This window comes from Pleurodeles waltl, chromosome 6 (assembly GCF_031143425.1).
Source record: "Pleurodeles waltl isolate 20211129_DDA chromosome 6, aPleWal1.hap1.20221129, whole genome shotgun sequence".
Lineage (NCBI taxonomy): Eukaryota > Metazoa > Chordata > Amphibia > Caudata > Salamandridae > Pleurodeles > Pleurodeles waltl.
In genome coordinates, this window is record NC_090445.1 from 497,260,035 (window position 1) to 497,286,530 (window position 26,496).

The following is a 26,496-nucleotide window of genomic DNA, read 5'->3' on the forward strand; positions in this document are numbered from 1 at the left end:
TGACATGCCTTCTAATTGGAGCGGCTTGGTGACTTCTGACTGTGTATCCTTGAGTATGTCTGAGCAGCTCACCACCAAGAGTCAGGTTCCACAGCCTGAACTTTGGTTGTGCAGGACTGAAAGTGTTTTAGTCTCTGTGAACTAAGAGGAGAAATAGAAAAGCTTTGTAAAGTGAAAACTGTTTACCATTGGTCGCGTCCGGTTTTTACAGTTTTATGTGATAAAAAAAAAATGTGTTTATGAATGACTAATTTGGTGTGCTGTACTCAATGAACGTAATAACATTATATGTATTTCTCCCATTTTGCCTCAGTTCTGTTTCGTTGTTAATGAATATTCGTCTCCAGCCCAGTTGTCTTGGACCCATTCTTTCTTCTCCAATTTAAAAGCAGCTTTTATTCATGCAGTATCTGAAACTGTCGACCTATTTCTTTGGCCCCTCAGTCACTGGCAGTTGAGGGCTTCTAATCCACATGCCTGTATAATTCTTTGTTGTAGTTTTGTGGAGGTTTATTGATTAGAATGTACGTTTTGTCTTAGCTGTGGCAGTCCCATAATCGGTTACATTTTTAGAAACCAACCTGAAATGAAATAAATTCCAAAGGAAACACGTGGTATCTATTTACTGTTAAAATAATGTGTATAGATGTGGTTGGGTACAATTTTGTATTTGAGTGATTTATGCTGTTTAGTCTTTAGTTTTTCCCTATACCTGCTTGTACATCTATAAGAAATACTTACATTTGCTTTGTAGTCGAGGTACTAGGTGAAACCTTGTCTCTTGGGACATTGATTTTTAGTCCTTGTTATTCATTTGATAAGTTAACATTTACTGGACTTGTTGGCAAGTTAACATTGGCTGGGAGCTGTAGTCATGCTTGACTTTAGCTGCCAGTAAATGATCCAAATGGAATCAAGGTTTAAGATGGCAGTGGCCTATAAAGTGAAACCCACCGATGTGAAACATTAGTTCCTTAGTGACTTGGCGTCGTCTGGTATCCTTGAACCTACATACAATAAAGATGACGTTTCAATGTATATAAAGAAAAGGAAGCATGAATCAGTCGTTGGGTTTTTAAAAAATAAATGGAAAGATTGTTTTGCTACTCCTTTCTTTTCTCGGTAGGATTGAAGCAGTATTACAAAGTGGTAAATTCGTTCCCGTTGCCACATAAAATATTTGATGAGAAGGTTCAACATTTGCAGGAGCTGTTCAGCAAAATCCCCTTCAACCAAGCACTGGTCTTCTCCAACCTACACAGCAGGTGACGCTTGTTTATGTACTTTTTCTGACTCATGGAGGTGATTTTTGTTCTGTGCAGTAATTCATTTTGCTTTTCAAATCTTTTTGAGCTGGAATGGTGTTTCATATTCTGTGCGTATTGTAGGCTAACATTTCCCCCACACCCCCGAATTTTTACTTGAATCCAGGGACCCCAACTTAATCATTACTGAAACCCCCACCGAGTCACCACCGCAAGGGACCACAACTAAGTCACACTAGAAGCTGGGAACCTTGACCTAAGCAATGTCTACAATTAGGACTTCAAAACAATACTTAGAAATACAATAAGAAGTATACGTCAAAAAATAGACCAACAATTAAGTATTTTATTTCATTTACATACAAATACGAACAACCCAAATTGTATTGGTAATTTAGGAGCTTTTCCAAATTCGATTTTCAATTCTAACAGACATTGCTTTCTTTATGTTGGCGTGTATCAGCGCTCTCTTTATGTTGGCGCGTATCAGCGCTTCAATTCAGGCCATTTGTCGTCCATACTAGTTCTTGTGCTGCTCCCGTGAATCATGCTAAGGATACCAAATTGCATTTCTCTGTAATCCTACTATGGTGGCTAGTTTCTTTCTTTACTCCAGAACCAAAACAGGGGTTATTTTGCCATGCGGTTTGGCTATCGTTTGATTGCGGGTCATGCTTCCAATGCAACTGTGTTGTGTACCTATATAAAGCCAGAGGAGCATTTTCTTTTTATTCACCTACTTCCCAGACAGTGAAGCACTTCTCAAATGATGTGATATGGTTGGTTTAAGGTGATCCATCCTTGTGCCCCTGCCCTCTGTTTATGCTGGGGTTATTTCATCCTACAGTCCTGCAATAAGTTTCTTACTCATTTCTCTCCTTTCTCCCTTCGAAGTACTCTGCTTTCTGTGTCTGCCCAGTATAGCTCATCCCACTTCCAGCTGTGCAGCGTTGGAGGTTTATGTGCCTGCCATGCCGTTGCAATGGACTATTTAGCCAATAACAACGCTAGGTCTGGAAATTTCAATGCCACTTTTTTTCTTGGACATGTGTGTTTTCCCTATAAGCTACTCTCTATATTCCCCACATCTTTTCTCCCAGTGATCTATTCTATATTGTCTACTACTGCAGTCCAATAATTCTTCATTACTAGGCACGTGTTAGTAGCCAGCTTCTTCATTCCTACACTGAGGGCAGGCTTAAGGGGCCCTGGGGCTATATCAGTCATAGCTTATGCTGGGTAAGATAATGCATGGCAGTGATATACTGTTCAGTCACAGCACAAAACTGCTGTTCATTAGGATTTGCTGAAATTCTGCCTCATGCATATTATTGAGGAGGAGTTCCCTGTGTGAATCCTACTCGAGGGGGAATCCTGATACAAAAAACATCACCTTGGTAAGTGGATGGATGGCTAATTAACTTTCAGTGGAATACCTAGTAAAGAGGTGAGTACTGTTTTCTATCACCCAAGTCTGCAAGAAAATTGTGTGATATTTGTATTATTTCCAGAAAGTCCTACCAATACATGCTATTGTCATATATCCCGTTTGGTTTTTGCAAACAGCTATTACCTATGGGATAATTAATAACCTGCTTATAATAGGTCACCTTCTTTGAAGTGCAACAGAAGGGACCTTGGCTAACATCAAATGGAACATCTTCAGAACACGCGATAAGGATACATTTACTTCAAAGTGCTTTGTTTTTTCCAGAAGACAGTAGATAGCACAGACCTATTTTCTGAGACAATGCTTTAAGAATTACCACTCCACAAAGAATCAAGTTTAGCTGATAAAGCATTGCTCTGTGTAGCGAGGCCCACAAATGTGGGCTTTGGGTAAGACGTGCCTTCTCTGTGCTTGCAGCAGAATTGTTGAATTATATTCCATCTACTCTAAACTAAGTGTAAAGTGTACCACAGGCCTTATGAGCGCAAAACCCTTTGTCATCCCCGTTGTTGAAGTGTTCTATGGTTTTATGCTAAAAATATTGTATTTTTTAAGACACGTTTACTCACATTTACTGCGTCAAGAAAAATCAACAGTCCTTTCTCTGACTCACACGTACAGCAAAAGCCAACTACTGGTTGGGTTGGTTGAGTCTGATTGTTGAAAATGGATGGGAGGTCAGTGCTGAGGCCTGCTTCTTTAACAGGAGGCATGCCTACGTTTAGAAAGTCCCATCGTAGGTTAATTCCATATTCTCTGTAGTTTAAAGCTTCATGTCTAACATACCATGAGCATAGAGGGTGATATACGCACAGTAACGTGCAATCTCGTTACACAAGTGTGTGCCAAGATGCACTTTAAATAGATAGGGGACAATAAAGAACAAGCAAAAGCAGCGTTATGTATGCACTGTGTCTCAAAAACAGAAAAAAGTTCGAATTTATGTTTTTCTTTGCCGCCTGAAGTGAAGTGAAGTGAAGTGAAGTCATGGCCGAAAACTTGTTGGCATGGAAATTGCAGTTAAATGCCATATGTACTTTCCAGGGACAAAACCTCAAGGAACTAATTCCTGCATTGTTTCTGTCCATATGAGAATATTGGAATCAGTCCTAACTGCTGTGCCTAAACGTTATCGGGCACCAGTTAACTCCTCTCTGCATGCAGCATTGCATCTAATCCCTGAGGCTGGAAGTTTTGATTACATTATGCCAGACCTTCACTTTCTAAACTGGCTGTACATCAATGATAGATCCACGTGCAAAGTTGCATGCATAGCCCACAACCTCACCCACGCTAAATACTCACACTTTTTCGCACAGAAACTGAACTTTTCTAATCGCATCTGGAAATTCCACAGCTCTAAAACTCTGCTACTGAAAATAGCCGTCTTTAGTAAAACAAGAATCTTAAGCCAGTCTTTATCCAGCTGTGTGCCCAAAGGAAGGAACTCCCTCTGTCCTGCCTACCCATACCACCATTTCCCTGCCTACTTTTAAAAATGATCTGAAACATTTCCTTTTCGGTGTGTTTCACGAGTTCTTCCATCTTGATTTGTGACTTTTCTGCTAAGCTATGCATGACTGCCTGGTGTATGGTTTCTATGTTGTTCTACATTGACCCATGTACTTAAAGTTCACTTTAATTATCTGCTTTTTTGGAAAGTGAATCCTTTCTCTATCTCTTTGCGATTATGATATACTCACCATGAGAGCACTTTGTAATGTATTCTGTCACCATACCTTTATTCAGGTGGACTATGAACTTGGCTATAGTTTTCCCATATGATCTACTTACATTACTAGGACTACCAAGACTCTAGACATCAACTGACTAAACCCAGGCTGTACACCCCTGAATATTAAGCAGCCTTTGCTGTTTAAATCTGTTTGTAACTGCAAATCCTTTAATGTCATTAGCTCCTCAATGTCTCGTATACTGCCATGGGTTTGCCTCCTTATTCAAAGATATTCGTATTGCCGTTGTTTTACTCACATACACTTGCTCTGTGTGAAGCACCTTTTCACTCACGGGCCTTGAATGCAGTATACAAAAATACCAAACATATGCATTGGTCATCCCAGGCTGCCTGTAACCGGTGCAGTGAACAGGAATTTGGAATTCAGGGCCTGAGTTAGAGGTTGGTGAACCGAGAGAAGGCCTAGAATGGAACTTTGTCTGCCACCTTACCTTTACTGTGTCTGCCAAATTTAGAGTTCACTGCAGGGCTGGCAGTGAACTCTGAGTTTGTAAGAACCACTTCCACAGTGGTTAATGCAAGCCCGTTCAAAAGTTTTGTGTGCGTCAATCAGTGGTGATGGACATTTACACCAATCTTTTAAAAGTTTTTATTTATTTTTATTTTCCTAAAGCGGGAGTTTATTGTTAGGTAAAAAATGTAATGACCTCAACACCCTTGGAGTTTTCTCCTATTGTGTGGGGGGCAGTTTTCCACTTGTACTGGACCTCCCTGACAGGAGATTCCTAGAGGTCATGGACAGTAAAAGCTAAAGAGCCATCCGAGCGCCCGCTCAAAATAGGGTGGATGGTCAGCCAACTTAGCTCCAGTGGTCCTTATTCCCTCGGGCCGTCGAAGGAAATGTTTATACTGACAGAATAAATTTGTCCTTGTAAACCTGGTGCTGCACCTAACTCAAAATAGGGCCAGCGAACCTGGCACTCTCACCTTTGTGACGGAATACCCGGTCTTGCACATTCTAAATAGGGCCCCAAGTTTTAACTTACCATCTTTTAAGATAGGGAACCTGTTCGTATGGTTAGGAGGAGTATAACATAATGGTGGTTGCTCTTAAGTACTCAAGAATGTGTAAATTAAAATAAATTTGAGGAAAAAGCAACTCTCCTTTGTTTTTGGCACTTCTCTTACTTGAACAGTTGAACTGCACGAGCGACAGTACATCAGTGCTGTCTGTTCTGGATCTGAATGTTTGACCACTCCGCCCTTCATTTTAAACTAAGAGCACACACAAGGTCCTGGGCTTTCAAAAATGATCCAGTTCCATCTGCTTCAAAATTAGTCACTGGATCCTGAGAACTGCCTCTTGGCTGCTTCTGCTGTCGCAGCTCCTGTTACTCAGAGGGTAAATGATTTCAGATTTATACAATGCAGCCATGGTTGGCAGAGTTCAAGCATCAGCTGTGATCTGAAATCAAATTAGCACCTCATCCACCAGGGGTGCTGGCAATTAATATAAAGCCTTGATGACGCATGTATGTGCCAGAGCTGAAATATACCAGCATTGATTCAAAACAGGTCAAGTTATAGTTATCGGGTATCAGAAAAGCCACATTTGATATCAAATGGTTACTGGCCTCATTCTTTTTCCATTTAATCTGTCTCTGTTTAATACCACACATGCCCTTGTCTTTGCCATAAACGAGTTTCTTTTTGTTCTCCAGAAAAAAGTATACACTTTCTACAAACTCCTTCAGTTTAAATCTATTAACGTTTGCAACTCTCATACTTCACAAACCTGGTGCAACATTTGCTTTGCGAGCAAGAGAACCATTCAACAAGTGAATCTGCCATTATTATATGACTGAATGCTGGGATCCTCTCCATAGGAGCAACGAGAATTCAGAAAATGCTGCTTACAGCCAAACATAAGACCAACCATGTTAACGGAGGGAGTACGGAGATGGGATGAGAATGATTCCTATTGCCTCTTGTGTGCTGTGTTTCTATAAGAAATTAATATTCATTCTGCAAAGGAGGGAATCTGACAGTTGACCTGGTGGCCCTTGGCTCCCCCGGAGTGCATCATTCTTGCCATAACAGACTTTATGCGGATGTTAGTCTGATACCCTGACCAGTATCATAATACAAATGAAAAAAGTACATTAAGTCATGAGCAAACATGGATGCTCTTTCTTGTGGAAATGACAGGTGCATTTAATCTAAAATTATACTACATTGCTTAATTTGTGAAATAATTAATGATGGTGCCCAGAACTCTGCTAAGAAGCATATGACTGATGTTTTTAAATGTCGACGAACCGAATATTAAGGCTGTGTAGTCTAGAATACACCTCATGCCTCATTAATCCACCACCAGACAATCCCTGCACCTTTATCTCACTCTTGCAGGTTCCTGTTCCCCCCTGTTATAACGTTTTCCCATGTTTCTCTCCCTCCGTCTTTCCAGTTTTTGTGTGTTTCCCTTTCTTGCTCGCAGTAAATGCCTAATGTGGAAAAATAAGTTCTGGTCCTCGCAGATGAGTGTCAGTGGGCCACAGTGGCAACCACAGGCTCACATTAAACACTGTGTTCGATGGCATCTGTCGCTGTAGATACGCATGTTCTGCAATAGCTCGCCATCTGGTGTTGGGCCGGAGTGTTACAAGTTGTTTTTCTTCGAAGAAGTCTTTCGAGTCACGGGACCGAGTGACTCCTCCTTTTGTCTCCATTGCGCATGGGCGTCGACTCCATCTTCGATTGTTTTTTTTCCGCCATCGGGTTCGGACGTGTTCCTGTCGCTCCGAGTTTCGGAACGGAAAAAATTAGTTAATTTCGGAAGATTTTCGTCGGTATTGTTGCGTTCGGGATCGGCGTACTTAGATTCCACACCGCATCGAAGATCGAAGAGCTCCGGTGCCCTTCGGGGTAGTTTTTCGATCCTCCGTCGGGGCCTGGTCGGCCCGACCGCGTGCTGAAGAACGCCGATGGAACGGACCCCGTTCCGTTTCTGCCCCAAATGCCACAATAAATACCCCTACACAGACCAACACTTGGTCTGCAACCTGTGCCTGTCACCTGAGCACAGCGAAGACACCTGCGAGGCCTGTCGTGCGTTCCGGTCCCGAAAAACACTCCGAGACCGTCGAGCCAGAAGACTTCAAATGGCGTCCGCACCGACAGCCCAACGGGAGTTCGAGGAACAAGAAGAGGAAGGTTCCTTCTCGATCCAAGACTCAGACTCCGAAGGATTCGACGATACACAAACCGTGAGTAAGACGTCGAAAACCACACAAAGAAACATTTACAAGGCCCAGGGGACGCCACTGCCACCAGGCCATGGATCGACCCATAAATTCGGTGACCGACCTTCGGCACCGAAAAAGGCCCAAACAGTGCCGAGATCGTCCGACTCCGGTCGAGACACAGGCACGCAGCCTTCTCGGGACCGAGAAAGTGCTGGAGACAAGCCTCGACACCGAGATGCCGGTGTCGACACGGCTCGACGCCGAGACAGCGGCACCGAAACAGATCGACGCCGAGAGGTTTCGGCCCCGAAAAGGAAAAAAGTCACCTCGGAGCCGAAAAAACACGCAGACAAAGTTTCGATGCCGAAACAAACTGCAAGCGACCCAGCTTCAGGCTCTTATACAGAAGAGCACTCGCTAACCTCCCAAATGCAAAAGCATAGGTTTGAGGAAGAGCTACAAGCAACTGATGTGGACCATACGCAAAAGCGTATCTTCATTCAGCAGGGGACAGGAAAAATAAGCACCCTTCCCCCCATTAGGAGAAAGAGAAGGTTGGAGTTCCAGACGGAACAAGCACCACAACCAAAAGTGGTGAAAAGAGTTACACCACCACCCTCTCCTCCGCCCGTAATTAACGTTTCACCAGCACAAACGCCATCACACTCCCCAGCTCACACCACCATGAGCCAGGGTGACCAAGATCAGGACGCATGGGACCTATACGACGCCCCAGTGTCAGATAACAGCCCGGAGGCATACCCTACAAAACCATCTCCACCAGAAGACAGCACCGCGTACTCTCAGGTGGTGGCTAGAGCAGCACAATTTCACAACGTAAGCCTCCACTCAGAACAGGTCGAGGATGATTTCTTGTTCAACACACTCTCCTCCACCCACAGCTCATACCAAAGCCTGCCTATGCTCCCTGGTATGCTCCGGCACGCAAAAGACATATTTAAGGACCCAGTCAAAAGTAGGGCAATCACACCAAGGGTGGAAAAAAAGTATAAGCCGCCTCCTACGGACCCGGTTTTCATCACAACACAGCTGCCACCAGACTCTGTTGTTGTAGGAGCAGCTAGGAAAAGGGCCAACTCTCACACATCTGGAGATGCACCACCCCCAGATAAAGAAAGCCGCAAGTTCGATGCAGCTGGTAAGAGAGTCGCAGCACAAGCTGCAAACCAGTGGCGCATCGCGAACTCCCAGGCACTACTTGCGCGCTATGACAGAGCCCACTGGGACGAGATGCAACATCTCATCGAACATCTGCCCAAAGACTTCCAAAATAGGGCAAAACAAGTGGTTGAGGAGGGACAGGCCATCTCCAACAACCAGATACGTTCCTCCATGGACGCTGCAGATACAGCTGCACGGACAATTAATACATCTGTAACTATCAGAAGGCATGCATGGCTCCGAACGTCTGGATTTAAACCAGAGATTCAACAAGCAGTTCTCAATATGCCTTTTAATCAAAAAGAACTGTTCGGTCCAGAAGTGGACACAGCGATTGAGAAACTCAAAAAAGATACGGACACTGCCAAAGCCATGGGCGCACTCTACTCCCCGCAGAGCAGAGGGAATTACAGCACATTCCGTAAAACGCCCTTTCGAGGGGGGTTTCGAGGTCAAAGCACACAAGCCAGCACCTCACAAGCGACACCGTCCACTTACCAGGGACAGTATAGAGGAGGTTTTCGGGGACAATATAGAGGAGGGCAATTCCCTAGAAATAGAGGGAGATTTCAAAGCCCCAAAACCCCTACTACTAAACAATGACTCACATGTCACTCACCCCCTCCACACAACACCAGTGGGGGGAAGAATAGTTCATTATTACAAAGCATGGGAGGAAATCACTACAGACACTTGGGTTCTAGCAATTATCCAACATGGTTATTGCATAGAATTTCTACAATTCCCTCCAAACATACCACCAAAAGCACAAAATTTAACAACACACCATTCCAATCTCCTGGAGATAGAAGTGCAGGCACTATTGCAAAAGAATGCAATCGAAATAGTGCCAAACACACAAATAAACACAGGAGTTTACTCACTGTACTTTCTGATACCAAAGAAGGACAAAACGCTGAGACCAATCCTAGACCTCAGAGTAGTGAACACTTTCATCAAATCAGACCACTTCCACATGGTCACACTACAAGAAGTATTGCCATTGCTAAAACTGCACGACTACATGGCAACTTTAGACCTCAAGGATGCTTATTTCCATATACCAATACACCCATCGCACAGGAAATACTTAAGGTTTGTATTCAAAGGAATACATTACCAATTCAAGGTACTGCCTTTCGGATTAACAACCGCACCAAGAGTCTTTACCAAATGTCTAGCAGTAGTCGCAGCACACATAAGAAGGCAGCAAATACATGTGTTCCCATATCTAGACGACTGGCTAATCAAGGCCCATTCGTTCATACAGTGCTCAAATCACACAAATCAGATCATACAAACCCTCTTCAAACTCGGGTTCACCGTCAATTTCACAAAATCCAAAATTCTGCCACGCAAGGTACAACAATACCTGGGAGCCATAATAGACACATCAAAGGGAGTAGCCACTCCAAGTCCACAAAGAATTCAAAATTTCAACACCATCATACAACGCATGTATCCAACACAAAAGATACAGGCAAAGATGGTATTACAACTCCTAGGCATGATGTCATCATGCATAGCCATTGTCCCAAACGCAAGACTGCACATGAGGCCATTACAACAATGCCTAGCATCACAGTGGTCTCAAGCACAGGGTCACCTTCTAGATCTGGTGTTAATAGACCGCCAAACTTACCTCTCGCTTCTGTGGTGGAACAACATAAATTTAAACAAGGGGCGGCCTTTCCAAGACCCAGTGCCACAATACGTAATAACAACAGATGCTTCCATGACAGGGTGGGGAGCACACCTCGATCAACACAGCATACAAGGACAATGGAACGTACATCAAACAAAACTGCATATCAATCACCTAGAACTTCTAGCAGTTTTTCAAGCACTAAAAGCTTTCCAACCAATAATAGTTCACAAATACATTCTCGTCAAAACAGACAACATGACAACAATGTATTATCTAAACAAGCAGGGAGGGACGCACTCCACGCAGTTAAGCCTGCTAGCACAAAAAATTTGGCATTGGGCAATTCACAACCAAATTCGCCTAATTGCACAGTTTATACCAGGGATACAAAATCAACTCGCAGACAATCTCTCTCGAGATCACCAACAAGTCCACGAATGGGAAATTCACCCCCAAATTCTGAACACTTATTTCAAACTCTGGGGAACACCTCAGATAGACTTGTTTGCGACAAGGGAGAACGCAAAATGCCAAAACTTCGCATCCAGGTACCCACACAAACAATCCCAAGGCAATGCCCTATGGATGAACTGGTCAGGGATATTTGCTTACACTTTTCCTCCTCTCCCTCTCCTTCCTTACCTGGTAAACAAACTCAGTCAAAGCAAACTCAAACTCATATTGATAGCACCAACTTGGGCAAGGCAACCCTGGTACACAACGCTGCTAGACCTATCAGTGGGACCCTGCATCAAATTGCCCAACAGGCCAGATCTGTTGACACAGCACAACCAAAAGATCAGACACCCAGATCCAGCATCGCTGAATCTAGCAATCTGGCTCCTGAAATCCTAGAATTCGGGCACTTACAACTTACCCAAGAATGTATGGAAGTCATAAAACAAGCAAGAAGGCCATCCACCAGGCACTGCTATGCAAGTAAATGGAAGAGGTTTGTTTGCTACTGCCATATTAATCAAATACAACCATTACACACAACTCCAGAACATGTAGTGGGTTACTTGCTTCACTTACTAAAATCTAACCTAGCTTTCTCTTCCATTAAGATTCACCTTGCAGCAATATCTGCATACCTGCAGACTACCTATTCAACTTCCCTATATAAAATACCAGTCATTAAAGCATTCATGGAGGGCCTTAGGAGAATTATACCACCAAGAACACTACCTGTTCCTTCATGGAACCTAAATGTTGTCCTAACTAGACTTATGGGTCCACCTTTTGAACCCATGCACTCCTGCGACATACAGTTCCTAACCTGGAAGGTGGCATTTCTCATCGCCATTACTTCCCTGAGAAGAGTAAGCGAGATTCAGGCGTTCACTATACAGGAACCTTTTATACAACTACACAAAAATAAAGTCGTCCTAAGGACCAATCCTAAATTTTTGCCAAAGGTTATTTCACCGTTCCATCTAAATCAAACAGTGGAACTTCCAGTGTTCTTTCCACAGCCAGATACCGTAGCTGAAAGGGCACTACATACATTAGATGTGAAAAGAGCATTGATGTATTACATTGACAGAACAAAGAACATCAGAAAGACTAAACAACTCTTTATTGCATTTCAAAAACCTCATGCAGGAAACCCAATTTCAAAACAAGGTATAGCCAGATGGATAGTTAAATGCATCCAATTCTGCTACCTTAAAGCTAAACGACAGCTGCCCATTACACCAAGGGCACACTCAACCAGAAAGAAAGGTGCTACCATGGCCTTTCTAGGAAACATCCCAATGCAAGAAATATGTAAGGCAGCCACATGGTCTACGCCTCACACATTCACCAAGCACTACTGTGTAGACGTGTTATCCGCACAACAAGCCACAGTAGGTCAAGCCGTATTAAGGACATTATTTCAAACTACTTCCACTCCTACAGGCTAATCCACCGCTTTTGGGGAAATAACTGCTTACTAGTCTATGCAGAACATGCGTATCTACAGCGACAGATGCCATCGAACTGAAAATGTCACTTACCCAGTGTACATCTGTTCGTGGCATCAGTCGCAGTAGATTCGCATGTGCCCACCCGCCTCCCCGGGTGCCTGTAGCAGTTTGGAAGTTACCTTCAATTATTTATATATGTATCATCTCAACCTTAAATAGGTGCATACTTAGTCACTCCATTGCATGGGCACTATTACTACAATTCAACTCCTACCTCACCCTCTGCGGGGAAAAACAATCGAAGATGGAGTCGACGCCCATGCGCAATGGAGACAAAAGGAGGAGTCACTCGGTCCCGTGACTCGAAAGACTTCTTCGAAGAAAAACAACTTGTAACACTCCGGCCCAACACCAGATGGCGAGCTATTGCAGAACATGCGAATCTACTGCGACTGATGCCACGAACAGATGTACACTGGGTAAGTGACATTTTCAATACTGTGCATGCTCTTTTTCTTAGCTGGTGGAATGACCACAAATCCTTGTGTTGCATCCACAGAACTTGTAGTGGGTAGCGAGGAGACTTACAATTTCTGTCTATTCAGTGCCAGGAGCTGAAGCAGAATCTCTTTGACTTGCCACCACAGTCCTAGATGTGCCTTCTGTCTTTGTAAAAAGTTACACCCTTTCTTCCAGTTTGCACTAGCTGTGTACATCTGGTTGGCTTGGTGCAGGCGAGCCAGGCTTTCAAATAGGTTTTAAATATAGTTTGTGTGAAATTTATGGAGGATGCCATAATCTTCTATTGACTGCTTCGTTCGGCCCCTGGCCGTAAGTGATTGTCAAAGGATTTCAGATCAAACTATAACGTAGGGTATTTTTCAGCAAGTGAGCAGAAAATACAAACATTTGAGATTATCGCAATTTGGTTAGTCTTAAAGTCGCACCATGAATTTACAATATGTCTGTCCACTTTTGGTACCCAGTTACATATAAATATAAACAAGAACTTCCAACATAGAATTAATTTAAAAGACGCTAGAAATCATTACTATTGGGCATCCGCTTAATTGAGAATTCACTACACATATATTGCAACGCAAACTCTTACTAAATGTTAAAACTATTGAAACCTCAAAACATAGATGTACATCTATACTGTGATTTGTTTTATCGTTTAATTCTGTTTTATTGTAGTTTCCTTGGTTCACATATACACTGTGATGTGTTCTAGAACGCTTTGTTTTATTCCAAGTATGTTGCTTTATTTATTTGAAGCTTAATCCCTCAATGATGCAAATAAAGGGTTCCAGGATGACTGCGATTTATGTCTAGTGATGTCTGATAAAACATTGTGAATGTTGAGCCCTATGTTTACTGTTAATTTTGTCAACACCCAGAAAATGTACATGTTGGGTTATGAATAAGCGATATCTGTTTTGTATATTCACTGCACCAAACAAAACTATTTTATATGTAATTTGTAACTTGATGAAACAGTGTTTTTTTTCTGGAAATAAGAATGAATTGAATGCTAGTGTCCCTCTTTACATAAAACCAAGCTTGACAGATTAATGTTTTTTCAAATTTTAGTACACACAGGCTGGTGTGTTTTGCATCTGTTTTTTAAGCAAATATGTTTTTCCAATTTTGTGTACTTTGTTGTTTTGCAAAAAACAGTAAAAGTGACTGCATTGTCTGGCCAGGGGCATTCCCACAACGTGGTATTTTGTTGGAATGACACTCTGCATTATGTATATCAGTAAAGAAATAGACAATGACAAAATGGTTGCTTGACTTAATGGATTTGCTTAATGGATTTGCTGCAGAACCTCTTCGTCAATTGTTCGAATCTAGGATAGGTTATTCTTCCTTTCTGAGATAGATAAATGAGTATCTTTGCTTTGGGTAATAGCTCGTGGCATTTGCAGTCTTTTAGGTTCCCAGGATCTCTACATATTATATATGCGACTTTTCATGAACATGTTACTCAGTGCATTAAGTGGAATCCGGCAGAAGTAGTCTAAATAAAACGAGAAATTATGTTCAAATTGTCCGACATCAACATAGGGGAGGACTTGTATTGCGTAAGTAAAAGTAAACCTTCAGAACCCATCCATCACTCCAGTCAGTAATGAAACAGAGCAAATGTAGACCGTCACCATGAGAAGCCCATCCCAAATAGAAGCAAATCTGCCAGGGCCACTTCAGAGCTTTTTTTTAATGCAAAGTGCCAGAGCTCAACTGAAGCTTATCATAGACTTATTTTTTCAAATCGAATATGAGTGTCCAAAAAATGCAATCCGGATAGTAATTCATGATTCACAGAATCTGTAGTTTACGTGATGGTTAAAAATGTTAAATATTGGTGGATTATGGGTTGCGAGTGCACAATGCAGCAGGGAATCAAAAATGTATTATTTTATTTTGCACTGTCTTCAAAGTCACTTCTCCAACAAATGGGATTACTGACACAATGAATGGAACCAGGCGCCAAAATAGGTCTTTCAAGTATGAATTAATTGGATTTATAGAATGCACTGCTACCTAACGAGAAGGGCGGGGGTGAGACTTAAGAAGACTTGAAATGCAAGTTTTTCAAGTGTTTCTGAAAAGTAAAATGGTGCTGGATTTTGCTTATACAAAGAAGGAGAGGAAGTTCCAGAGCCTAGCAGCCAAAAAGGCAAACATGCGGTCAATAGCCCAAGCTCTCCTGACTTTGGGAGAGAGAGCAGGAAAACTAAGGCAGAATGAATGTGGCAACAGGGACCAGTGGCGGCCTGTACTTTTAGCAGGGAGTGTTGTGGTCGGGCACAAACACACATATAAACTTTCACACACTCATGTGTGCACACACATCCATTCACAACATTTACTCCCAAATATTCATACACACCCACGCACCCACACACCCACACACCCACACACCCACACACCACACACCACACACACCACCAAACATTAAAAATAAAATTGTACTTACTTGCACGCACAGTGCTCAACCTCAGAGATCCTAGTGGGGCTGGGACTGCTGCCCTTCCTCACTCATCACAGAGTGGGATAGGGTCAGTGAGACTTCGAGGGCTTAGAAGTGAAACGCTCAAGTCTGAGGCAACTAGTGATGCTTGTCACAAGGCCTCATGGTGCTTTGCCAGGCTAAAGAGGTCATGCCCACAAGAACTGTGACTTCTTCAGCCTGGCAAATTTCAGCTCATGCAGCCAGGAGCCTGCTTATTTAACCCATGTCTTGCTCCTGGCTGCCTGGCCTGAAAATAAAGTGTGCTTGTCATGCTGGAAAGATGAGGGGGCGTGCCCCACCACCCCCTGCTCAATATGATGGGCTGCAGCCGACTGGGACAGTACCTATGGAATTTCTTTCTAAGGTAAGTATTTGTGGCATGATGCCAAACAAAAAGGGACTTGAAAATAGAGTGCCTTGTGTTTGGGAGCTGGTGTAGTTTCTTAAAGTGTTTGGAAAAGGATGTGCCACAGGTTGGGAAGAAGTTTTACAATGAGGCACATGGCTACATTGTGGACCACTTGAAGTCCATTACTCAGGTAGGCAGAGATGCCCAAATAAAGAGAATTCTTGAAGTCCAAGTGAGAAATAATGAGTTTAAACTATAGTCTTTCTAGAGGCAATGGAAGGCAAAGGAATAAACTTTCAGAGCATTCTAAGGTAGCGGACCAACCTGAGTAGAGAAGGACTTTAGTGACTTTGACAGGTATGGCCCCATGCACTGACTGCCAGCATAAGGAAGACCAAATGGAGGGGGAAGTACAGAAGGTCTTATCGTTGTTATGCTTGCATACAGGGACAAAACCTGTCTTGACTGTACTTTGACAGCTTAAGATCACACACAAAAGAACTAATCAGAAATATGTGTGTGTGTGTGTGTGTAATATATATATATATATATATATATATATATATATATACACACATATGTGTGTGTATTTGGGAAAAACAGGCCTTTGATAAGAGACTGGCCTATTAGAACAGAGAAAGATGAACAGTTTCATTATGATCTGCAAGAAAAGAGGTCTGCCATCCTTTCTTGCAGATCCCACTAGTGAAGAGAAGTGAAATAAGGATATATGTGTGACCATATAGAAATCTGGGGAGAGGCCAAGTGGGATTCGTGTAACAGACCCTGTTTTGTCCAAAATTGAAGAGATGGTAAGATGCACAGTGCCTTACCATGGCTGGAACAAAAACCAGACAGCAACCATCGGAGAAGGTTATTGTCATCGATAAAAGACGGCTCTGGTTTGCTTTTTCAAGAATTTGGCAGGGAAACGAAAACGAAAAAGGGGCTGGTCATTAGTAATTTGAACAGATTTGTTAGTTAAGGTTTTTTGAGTTGAGGAAAAACTGAAGATTGTTCCAGGCAATTTCTGAGGCAAATTAGGACGATGAATCGTAAGATATTGCAGTAAGGAGAGTGAAAACACCCCAGTGCTTCTCAGATTGCTGTAGGTACTAGGCCCCACTCCTCCGAAGCCCCTCTCCTCACTGTTTTTTTTTTTTTTTTTTGTGTGTGGGTTGGCAGGTCTGCTAAATACAGTCTTGACAATCAAATAAGTATCCACGTAGGCTCCAGCCTGTTGAAACTTGCTATTTCTATGAGTAATGGGTCTTTTCAGGTCAGTACAGCTCCAGTCTTACCAGCATAGCAGAGCAGCTGGGTTTTTCTGTCCTCTTCTAAGTCCCAATTGTGGTAGGCGATAGGGCAATGGAGCACAGCAACAAAACCCAGTCTCCTTGTTTATTTACCACAATATTTTGTATTCTGGTATACTTGACACCAGAAGAGAATATGTCATCTACTTTGAATGTGCTATCTTAGGACTTTGTCTTTACAGTGTCTACTCAATCCACTAAGTTATTTTTGCTCCAAGTCAAATGGGAACATAACCAGAAATGTTCGCTAGGGGACACATATCCTTTCATGCCTGCCTTGTGTATAGTGAGTGCATGAAAAATGGACAGATAACATGAACCTTAGCAGTCCCTAATTATCAGTTTCTGTATTTTGTATTGCTGTACATTGCTTTTCTGCCACATAGTGTTGAAGATAAAACTGACGTCAAGAGGATGTGTTTTATTAGTTTCTGGATATATTGATGCCCCCACAACACTGTTTTACTTTGGACCTCTTTATCATCCATATTAAACAAGTATTTTGATGTGTTCCTAAGGCTACAACTGCAGACATTTAGAACAGGAAGTATTAAAATTAATCTCGGATCATATGTGACTTTTGTGCCTTCTGTTAATCCAGACGCAAGTGACAAGGGCTTTGACTAGAGCAATAAATACTGCTTGGGTTGTATCACTTGTGAAACCAGGTAATATTTGTAGAGGTTTCTGTCCACACTGTTGCAGCACAACGCTTCATGGCATACAACCTGTCATCCTGGGGTAAAATGTGGCCGCCTTTAAAAATGTTCTTCTTTCAATTTTATTTCCTCCTTTCAGAGCTCAGCATCTTGCTGATATCCTCACCTCGAAAGGATTTCCTGCTGTGTGTATATCTGGTAAGGATATTTTCAAGGCATTTTGATAGTTTCATTTTTCACAAGTCTTGTTTGAAAAAAAATGTTTTGCATTCAAATTCTGTATGTATGAAAATGCTGTACTATTTATGTTGTTAAAGTCTTGCTACAGTTATAGTTGTCTATTGTGAGAGCTCTCGTCTTTGAACAGCACGAAGTATAAAGAGAGAATGGTCTTTCGGGCAACTTTCAAAAGCCAGCGGCTTTCGTGTGTTTTTCATGGCTTGTTGCTTGAATTAGTTACCTGTCAATTGAGGAAAGTTCTATTGTCCCATTTGTAAGTTAAGGATGGTCATTTGAGTTCCCATTAGAATTTGGTGATGGCCTCAAGTAGTTATTTTGTTTAACTGGAGATGCAACATAGCTTGAAAATGAGCCCACAGTGTGTGCTGTTTGGTGTATCTACTTTGCTGGCACATTATTTTTATTGCTAATTTATGGCTTTACTGTTTGGATGCCTAAGCCATGCATGAAAAAGGCACAGTGCTAAACGCCTTGGAGCATTCATTTGTTTTACTTTGCTGTCATGACACCATGTTGTTGAACTTACAGTGTTTTCATTTACAAAAAAAGATGTGTAAGCAGGCTTTCCTAAAGATGCAACAATTAATTCTGGCCTTTCGTTAAAAGAATTTACTGTGAAATATGTTACAGTTTGCACCTTTTAAGTTCACCACTTACAATGCAAAACCACCACAGATTCTTCACCTTAGAAAATTCCCCAGGTGCTAGAGTGGATCAGGAATGTTTTCATAGCAGAGTTCCTGTGCGCTGTCAGGTGGCGCTGAGCATCTCCTCACTGGCTCCACACTTCCCCATAAGTGAGAGTACAGACTCATATAAAAGCACGACCCCTGAACATTGATGTCAGTCCCTTTCTTTCTATGCCCTTTAACATGGATCTGAAGCTCTTTCCCAAATTTGTCAGTATTCCGAAGACTTCCAAACTTCAATCAGTATGCCAGAGACTGATTTCTCCACCAAAAGTGGCAGTATTCAGACCATGCCGTGAATGCACGAAGCAGATGTTTGTCATGGATCCCCACAGTGAGTCTTTGGTGTCTGGGCTCGGACACATCTCTAAGCCATGTGATAGTGCACCTGGCTGCTTCTCCTGGGTACTGCTCCACGTTGCAGGCCCGAATTCCAAACATTCCACTCCCCACTCAGTCTTCCAGTAAGTCCAAGTTCACATGCCTATGAAAAAAAAGAAAAAGAAAAAAAGAAGCAAAGTGGGGCGGTAGTCCATCTTGCCACTCCGACTCCAAAGGAAAGATGTGAGAGCATCAAGGTACAAGTCATACTCCATTGAGGTCTCTGGTCACTGATCTGTTTCTTCAGCTGATCCCAACACACTAAGAGTTTCCCTGGCCATTGTCAACCTTGCTGCACATTGAGGACTTTGAAGAGGACATGCTACAGCTATTCAGTGGGATTGGGGCTCCCTGTGATGCACCTTTGGGCCCCAAGGAACCACAAAGACCTCCTATCAGGTTACCCTCCCCTGATGCTGTCTGCTCACTTAAAACCTGCTACCAGGCCTGTTCCGACTCTGGTACAGACTTCCACACCGGCCCCTTGATCCATGCTGGCTCCAGCCTCCCTCCACTCCCGCACCTCCCACAAACAACAGCAGTGCTGATGCCTCCGGACAATGACTTGGCGCCAACGCCTTTGTCAGATCCCAAACCAACAAATAAACGTACAAAATCCCACTCAACCTGAATTTCTTCCCATATGGCTTGTAAACCACTCAAACGGTCTGACCAGAAGCCAAACTCTTGCTACCAATACATTTGTATTAATGTATTTGTTTTTAACATTTTTACCACATTTAGGATGATTCACATAATTTATTACATGATATTATGCATCCTTGTACATGATTCCGTTGTATAATTATTGATTCTGTACATCTCATTCCTTTGAAGGCAAGCGAAGGCTTGTTGCAGTGTTGATCCTGATGACGAAACTGCATCTGCTAACTTTGAAGACTGTCTTCCTTATTGCAATTACGTCTGCTTGTCTCATGAGTCAACAACAGAACTTTCAATGCAACCGTCCTACAGCACCTTTTTCCCCAACACATTGGTGCCTTGGTGTTGGGTGGCCCTCCTGCCAAAAAGTTCTGATTCCCTTCCACATCTGCCAATCCATCACTCTACCATCATTTGCTACTGCTCAAATCTCCAAAGAGGGGGAGGTGGGGGGAGGTGCTCTGTCGGTTGGCGGTCAAAGGCCTTTTTTCTTTTAAATTGATCGAAGAAAGGATCATCAAGTAGATGATCGACATTTTGTGAGGATCTCTAAAGCAGTGAAAGGAAAGTCTCTGTAGAAGAGGACCTTGTGTAGGTGTGTGGTCCTCTGTATTCAGATCTGCTACACATTGGCTAAGAAGCAGCTCCCGGAATGGGTGAGACCCCTTCTACCAGGGCTAAGGCATCTAGCTGCCACTGTACTGGTGTGAGGAGTGCATGTTATATTTGTCAGAATGCCACATGTGCATGTATATGTTCAAGAAGCATTACTCCCTTAACCAGGTCTTGCCGGAAGGAATCTTTGCCCTCTCGGCTCTGCCAGACATTTTTGGCCGAGTCCACCCCACAGACTCGCCACCTTGGGGAGGTACTGCTTTGGTATCTATTGAAATCTGAGTAATCTGTGAATAGAAGTACCCATAAGGAGAACAAGTCACTCACCTTTGCTAACGATTTTCTGGTGGATACCTTGCTGTGCTCCTGCCACCTTGTTCTGTGAAGTGGCCCCTGAAAAGATACCAAATTGGTTACGGAAACTCTGTAACGAACAGTTGTTCATGCTCTAACAGGAGAAAGCTCAAAGGGAAACATTATTTGCACAAGGAGGCTACCTCCAGGAGCTATGGGGAGGGAAACAACTGGCAAAATCTTGGCCTCGCTGCTTAGATCCACAGAGACCACCTTATACCTTACTGAGATGCTGGATAGCAAGAACCAATGCCACTCTACCAGCGACAGCATAAAGGTTATGGTATGGTATTGCAAACAATATATACTTCACATCTCTCTCACTTGTAATTCTCTGGAAGAATACCTACATTCCATCCAGTTGCTGTGGATGGGTTACGCCAATAGACAGTACTTGTACATACCCTTCAAAGGGGAGGATATTGTAGAGGCAATCCACAGCATGCCTAGAGGAAAGTCTTCTGACCCAGCTGGCCTGATAGTCCGATTTTATAAAGAATACATTGAAATTCTGGCCCTGCATCTGAAGGCTGCGTTCGAGGAGGCCCGGCACATTGGAGAATTGCAGCCCTCAATACATGAGGTGCTCATAGTGACCATACTCAAGCCAGACAAATGAGCCACTTTGTGCAACTCATGCTGACCACTGTAATGAACAATGTTGACTATAAAATTCTAGCACGCCTCATCGCAGACAAACAGCTGAAACTCCTTTCCGGCATTGTTTGGCCAGGCCTTGTTTGCCGTGATGCACTCCCTGGCACCTGATCTGCAAACCCTTTCTATCTTTCTCAGCGTGACCAAAGCCTTTGACTCACTCGAGTGGCCCTACCGCTTCTAGCTTCTAAAACAAATAAGCCTCAGTGGTGGGCTTTTCCGATGGGTTGAACCACTACAAACCAACTGTACTTCTCAAGGTAAATGGTGTGGTCTCACCTGCCTTCCCAATCAGCACACAGCTGGCTGCTGTCCCCAATACTTTTTGCAATCAATATGGAGCCCCTGGTAGCTTGTCTCCGTCAGTACCACTCTGCCCGTGGGCTCCACTTCACATTGCGGGGACTCATAGTGTTCATGTACGCTGATGATGTGACAGTGTACGTGAAGGAGCCGGACATTAAACTACCACCCATCCTGCACAAATTAATTCTATTCAGGTGGCTCACTGGGTTCACCGCTAATGGGATCAAATCATTCATCTTCCCTTTAGCCCTTGCCACTCTTGAATTTAACATCAAATTCCCCTAGAAGTGGCTTTCCTTGTTTGGCTGGGGTCTTCATTAATCACCTTTGGGGTGGTGGGCAGCTGCGACTGTCATGAGAAGTATCAACCTGCCCATTCGAGCAGGTAGGCATGTTTGCCCTTGATATGGACTTCTACCACAACTGTGTACAAGCACAATACGTGCACCAGTGGCTACACCCTGTACCCTTTGTCCCTCAGGTAACCATTGAATGGAATAGCCTTGCCCCCTGCCAACTAAATATGATAATATGCATGGCCCTGACTGGCCCAGAAGGCGGCACTGACAGTACTGACACCGGGCTGTATAATCTGTGCCGGGGCTTTGCAGATAGGCATGCCTGCCAGTCCTGTATTCACCTGCATTGCTACAAAGCAAAAACAACAAGTGATGGACGGAATGCTGAACATTGTCAAACATTCACCCCCAGTACAGTGATCTGGGCCTAAATCCATCGTTTTTTTTGCTGCCCATGCCATTCCAGTTAGGACCCATCCATATGCAAATCAGTCTTGACCCTGTTCCCCATGGGAACAGTCCAGCCCGAACTGCTAGGCCAGGTCTTCCCTGGACTGGAAACAAGCATCCTGGGACCGGTTTCGGGGTTTCACCCCTCATCAGCCAGGCTAGCTTGAATCCAGTGGCATGGGAAGCACAGGACCCACGTCTGGGCATACCCTTCCCACTTAGGGCCACAAAGCAAAAACAACAAGTGATGGACGGAATGCTGAACATTGTCAAACATTCACCCCCAGTACAGTGATCTGGGCCTAAATCCATCGTTTTTTTGCTGCCCATGCCATTCCAGTTAGGACCCAGCCATATGCAAATCAGTCTTGACCCTGTTCCCAGCACAGAATCTGGTCTTGTCCCCCACACTCATGGATATAGCATGCTAGTGGATATGCCACTTACAGTTCACTACTGTACTTCACCTCTTCCCAAATGCAACTTTCTTTGACATGGACTCTCTGAGGGCTGCCACAGAATGCTCATCTTTGGATAACTTTCTATATTACCCATTGTGCAGTGTGTGCTGGGAAGCACACCTGTTCTTCCATCAGAAACTTACTAGGCTCCCTGCGCTTGACATCCTATTAACTGCACCCTCACCAAAGAAACTTCATCAGATGACCCTCCTCTACTATGCAGGCTGCAGACCCAATTACCAAGTCCAGACTCTGAGCAATTGGCAACAAGACTTCGCTGTAGACATAACTGATCAACAATGGCATTATGACTGCACCCAAACTTGTGCATTATCTCAAAGTACAGACTGTCTCATCCCTATTAAATACTTGTATAGATTATACTGCGCACCCCTCCAATTTTATAAAATGAGGCTTACCAGCGATACGAAATGTACTAAATGTGGGGAGGGCCAGGATGACTTTCTCCACTTGGTGTTTAGATATCCTCAAAACAGGCACTACTTGGAAAATGTCTACATGAAAATCAAAGAAACAACTAGCACTGAAATGCCTGCCACCCCACTGTGGCTTTGTTAGATTATGTGACAGATGAACCTCTTGGGATGCGAAGGCTTGTTAGTGTTGATCCTTATGGCGAAACGCTCAACACTGGGGGAGGGTGGCCTTACCCAAAGATGAAGACTGAATAACGGATGTGACACACTGACAGGAACACTTGATTGAGTACTGGCTAATTATGAGACCCACTAGTAGGCCTCGAAATGTATGGGCTCCATTTGATTTCTACCTGGTAGTGTAATCTACACGTATATACAACGACCGGAGAGCTAATCGGTCAGCACCCATGACAAGAATTTTATAATGTTCTCAACATATAAAATGCAAGATCAACACAAAATATAAAAATGAAAAATATGTAAAAAAAACATCAATTACTCTCACACTAAAACCCCTCATGTATCACTAATTCATTATTAAATATCCCATCCCAAATCCCTTAAGTTGTTTTAAGAAGCCCAACATAACCTCACATAAAATACCAATTCTTATAGTGTGAGACTCTCACAAAGACGTTCACTGAAGATTATTCGCCAAATATGTACAACTCAAGACACACACATGTTGTAGGTAGCACAGTTAACAGTGCACAGGAGAAATGCTGTGAAAAATGTCCGGATTGAGTCTGGCACCGGGGAAATATTCCATGGTGAAGAATGTGTGGCTAGATAAAGCAACCATCAAAAAGAGCATTACCAAAGATAAGTAACTTTTTCTTTGTGGGCACAACTTTACTCCGGTAATGCAGCCTGTTCAGGAAAAGTTTTTTTTTTTTTTTTTTTTTTAATCTAATAGCTATTTTTTTTTAAATTGAGACCATACCATACCTATTCTAGCCTACCGCAGTAAAGCTACCATGATTAAGCTACCTACATGCCTACCTTACCACACCAACTTGCCAAACCTAACCTACCTATCATACCAGACCATCATGCAATATATATCTACCGTACCTGCCTAACAGACTTAACTACTTTGCTTAACCTTCCATACCTACCATAACTAACATATCATACCTACATAGCATACCTAACATACCTACCAAAAATACCTATTTAGAGCTACAATGTCTACACTGTTTCACCTACCATAATGTACATTCCCACCTACTATACCCAGTATACTACCTACCCTACTATTCCTTCCTATCTTCCTGCTATACCTACTATACTTAATCTACATCCACCTCTGCAGAGTGTATATCTTACACCTGCTCTAGAGTGTTAGTTTTGTGAAAAAGGGGCAAGTTGAATGTTTGGAGCCGTGGTAACGGCCACAATTGTGCTGCCTGCTACAGAAAGTACTAATGTCCTAACTTGAGTGACTTCAAATAACTGCCTACGGTATGCAACGGAAAAGTCCAAATTGCAGATTTTCAGGTGCACAAAAATGTGAATGCCAAAGTAGTGACATACATTGGCTATGCCAATGCTTGTTTGTGCCTGTAACGCTAAGTACGCTCGATGTCGGCATAAAATAAAATTATGTGCAAAAAAGGCAATGAAGTGACTTTTAATGTTTACTGATACGTCCCTGTATAAAGAAGGGGAATAAAATAAGTTTCATAAACATGGTACAAAAGACGAGCAGTATGAGCTTTATGCAGTATAGCTTCATGTTGCAGGGTCATGTAATGGTGATACGTATTGAAGTATATGATCCAGGTACAAGTATCAAGCTTACTGGTCTTATTATCTCAATTCCTTTTCTGCAAGGCAGTCTCCTCCTGGTGAGGTTGTGTTATAAAATGTCACACAGAAGACAACGAATTGTATGGTGCTCAACTTGAGGACTGGACAGAGGACCCCTGTATATTGGTGGAGACACTTACTGCAGATGGAGCCTGTTCCTATCTGTGCTACCAGTTTTAGTTGGTACAAATGTCACCAATTTGCCACGACTCAGGGCCTGATTTTGAAGTCGCGGAGGGAATACTCAACGGATATCCCATCCGCCGTATTACGATCCCCATAGGATACAATGGGATCATAATACAGCGGACGGATTCTCTGTCACGTTTGTGACGGAGTATTCCCCTTCATCAACTTCTAAATCAGGCCCTAAGTCTTCAACATCCTAGGTACATTTGTACTCTTGAAGTGGTGCTTTCCATAATATTCCACACAGGATGCAAGATGCCTCTAAATGCAAGATGCACAGCTGAAACCCGTTTCCTCTAATCCTGAAGTCCTAGTTCATCTATAGAGAATTAAAAAGAAAATAATGCAGATTGTCCAAGCCAGTTTGCCATGCCATTTCGTATTGAAATCCTCTTTGGAGAAGTGGTAGATCCCGACTTGGAATGCATTGAATTTGATATGGAAACTCGCGCTTCTACTGAACCACAACACAAAATTTTAACTTTTCATATGAAGGCACATTCTACACAGACTTCCAAGATGGTGACGTATGCCACTCCAGCATACCAACATCATCCGCTTATCCCCTGGAAGGAATCCACAAATATGTTGCACCATGCACTTTTACCACAGAGACTTATCCTTTCTAGACAAAGTAAGAGACCATATCCCCAGAGATGCCTGCTTGTCCAAGAACCGATCAGCTTTACTGTTCACTGATCATATCACGGTTGTGGGAGGAGACTGAGGTCATGGCAAAACCTGAGCACCAAGAAGTATTTGCTTAGCACCAGTGTCTACAGGAACTTCCTTGCAAAGATCGTTATAAAAAATACACTTCTTCTAATCCCAGTATACCATAAATGAAGGAAATGTTGCAGGTGGCTAAAATAGCCAATTGATTGCGATATAGGTATGCAGCAAAAAAGGTTTCAGAGTGTTCACCATATGTCTGCTGGTGGTGGCAACTTACTATTCCCAGAGGGAAATACAAGGGCTACAATATATATCTCGGTGATTGGTGGGTGAAGGAGTAACAAGCTCCAGTTGGTTTCCTGTTACATACAGGGTGACTTAACTGACACAGAGTAGGACGCTGTCAAAGGGCTCATGGCACAGGTGTGGTCTGAAATCAGTGCTGTCACATTGACCCCTCTCATAATTCTCCTCAGTGAACAATGATTGGAGTTACAGACAAAACATTTGTGTCTGATAGTGTTTC

The 26,496-nt window shown here is 43.0% G+C and overlaps 1 protein-coding gene across 1 annotated transcript in view; it reads left to right on the forward strand.

Annotated features, from left to right (window-relative positions):
* Positions 1 to 26,496, forward strand: part of DDX20 (DEAD-box helicase 20) — a 181,766-nt gene that overhangs the window by 81,666 nt on the left and 73,604 nt on the right. The window contains exons 6-7 of the mRNA XM_069238660.1: positions 1,127 to 1,265; positions 17,879 to 17,937. Coding sequence (XP_069094761.1) covers positions 1,127 to 1,265; positions 17,879 to 17,937 — 198 coding nt within the window. The remainder of the gene's footprint in view (positions 1 to 1,126; positions 1,266 to 17,878; positions 17,938 to 26,496) is intronic.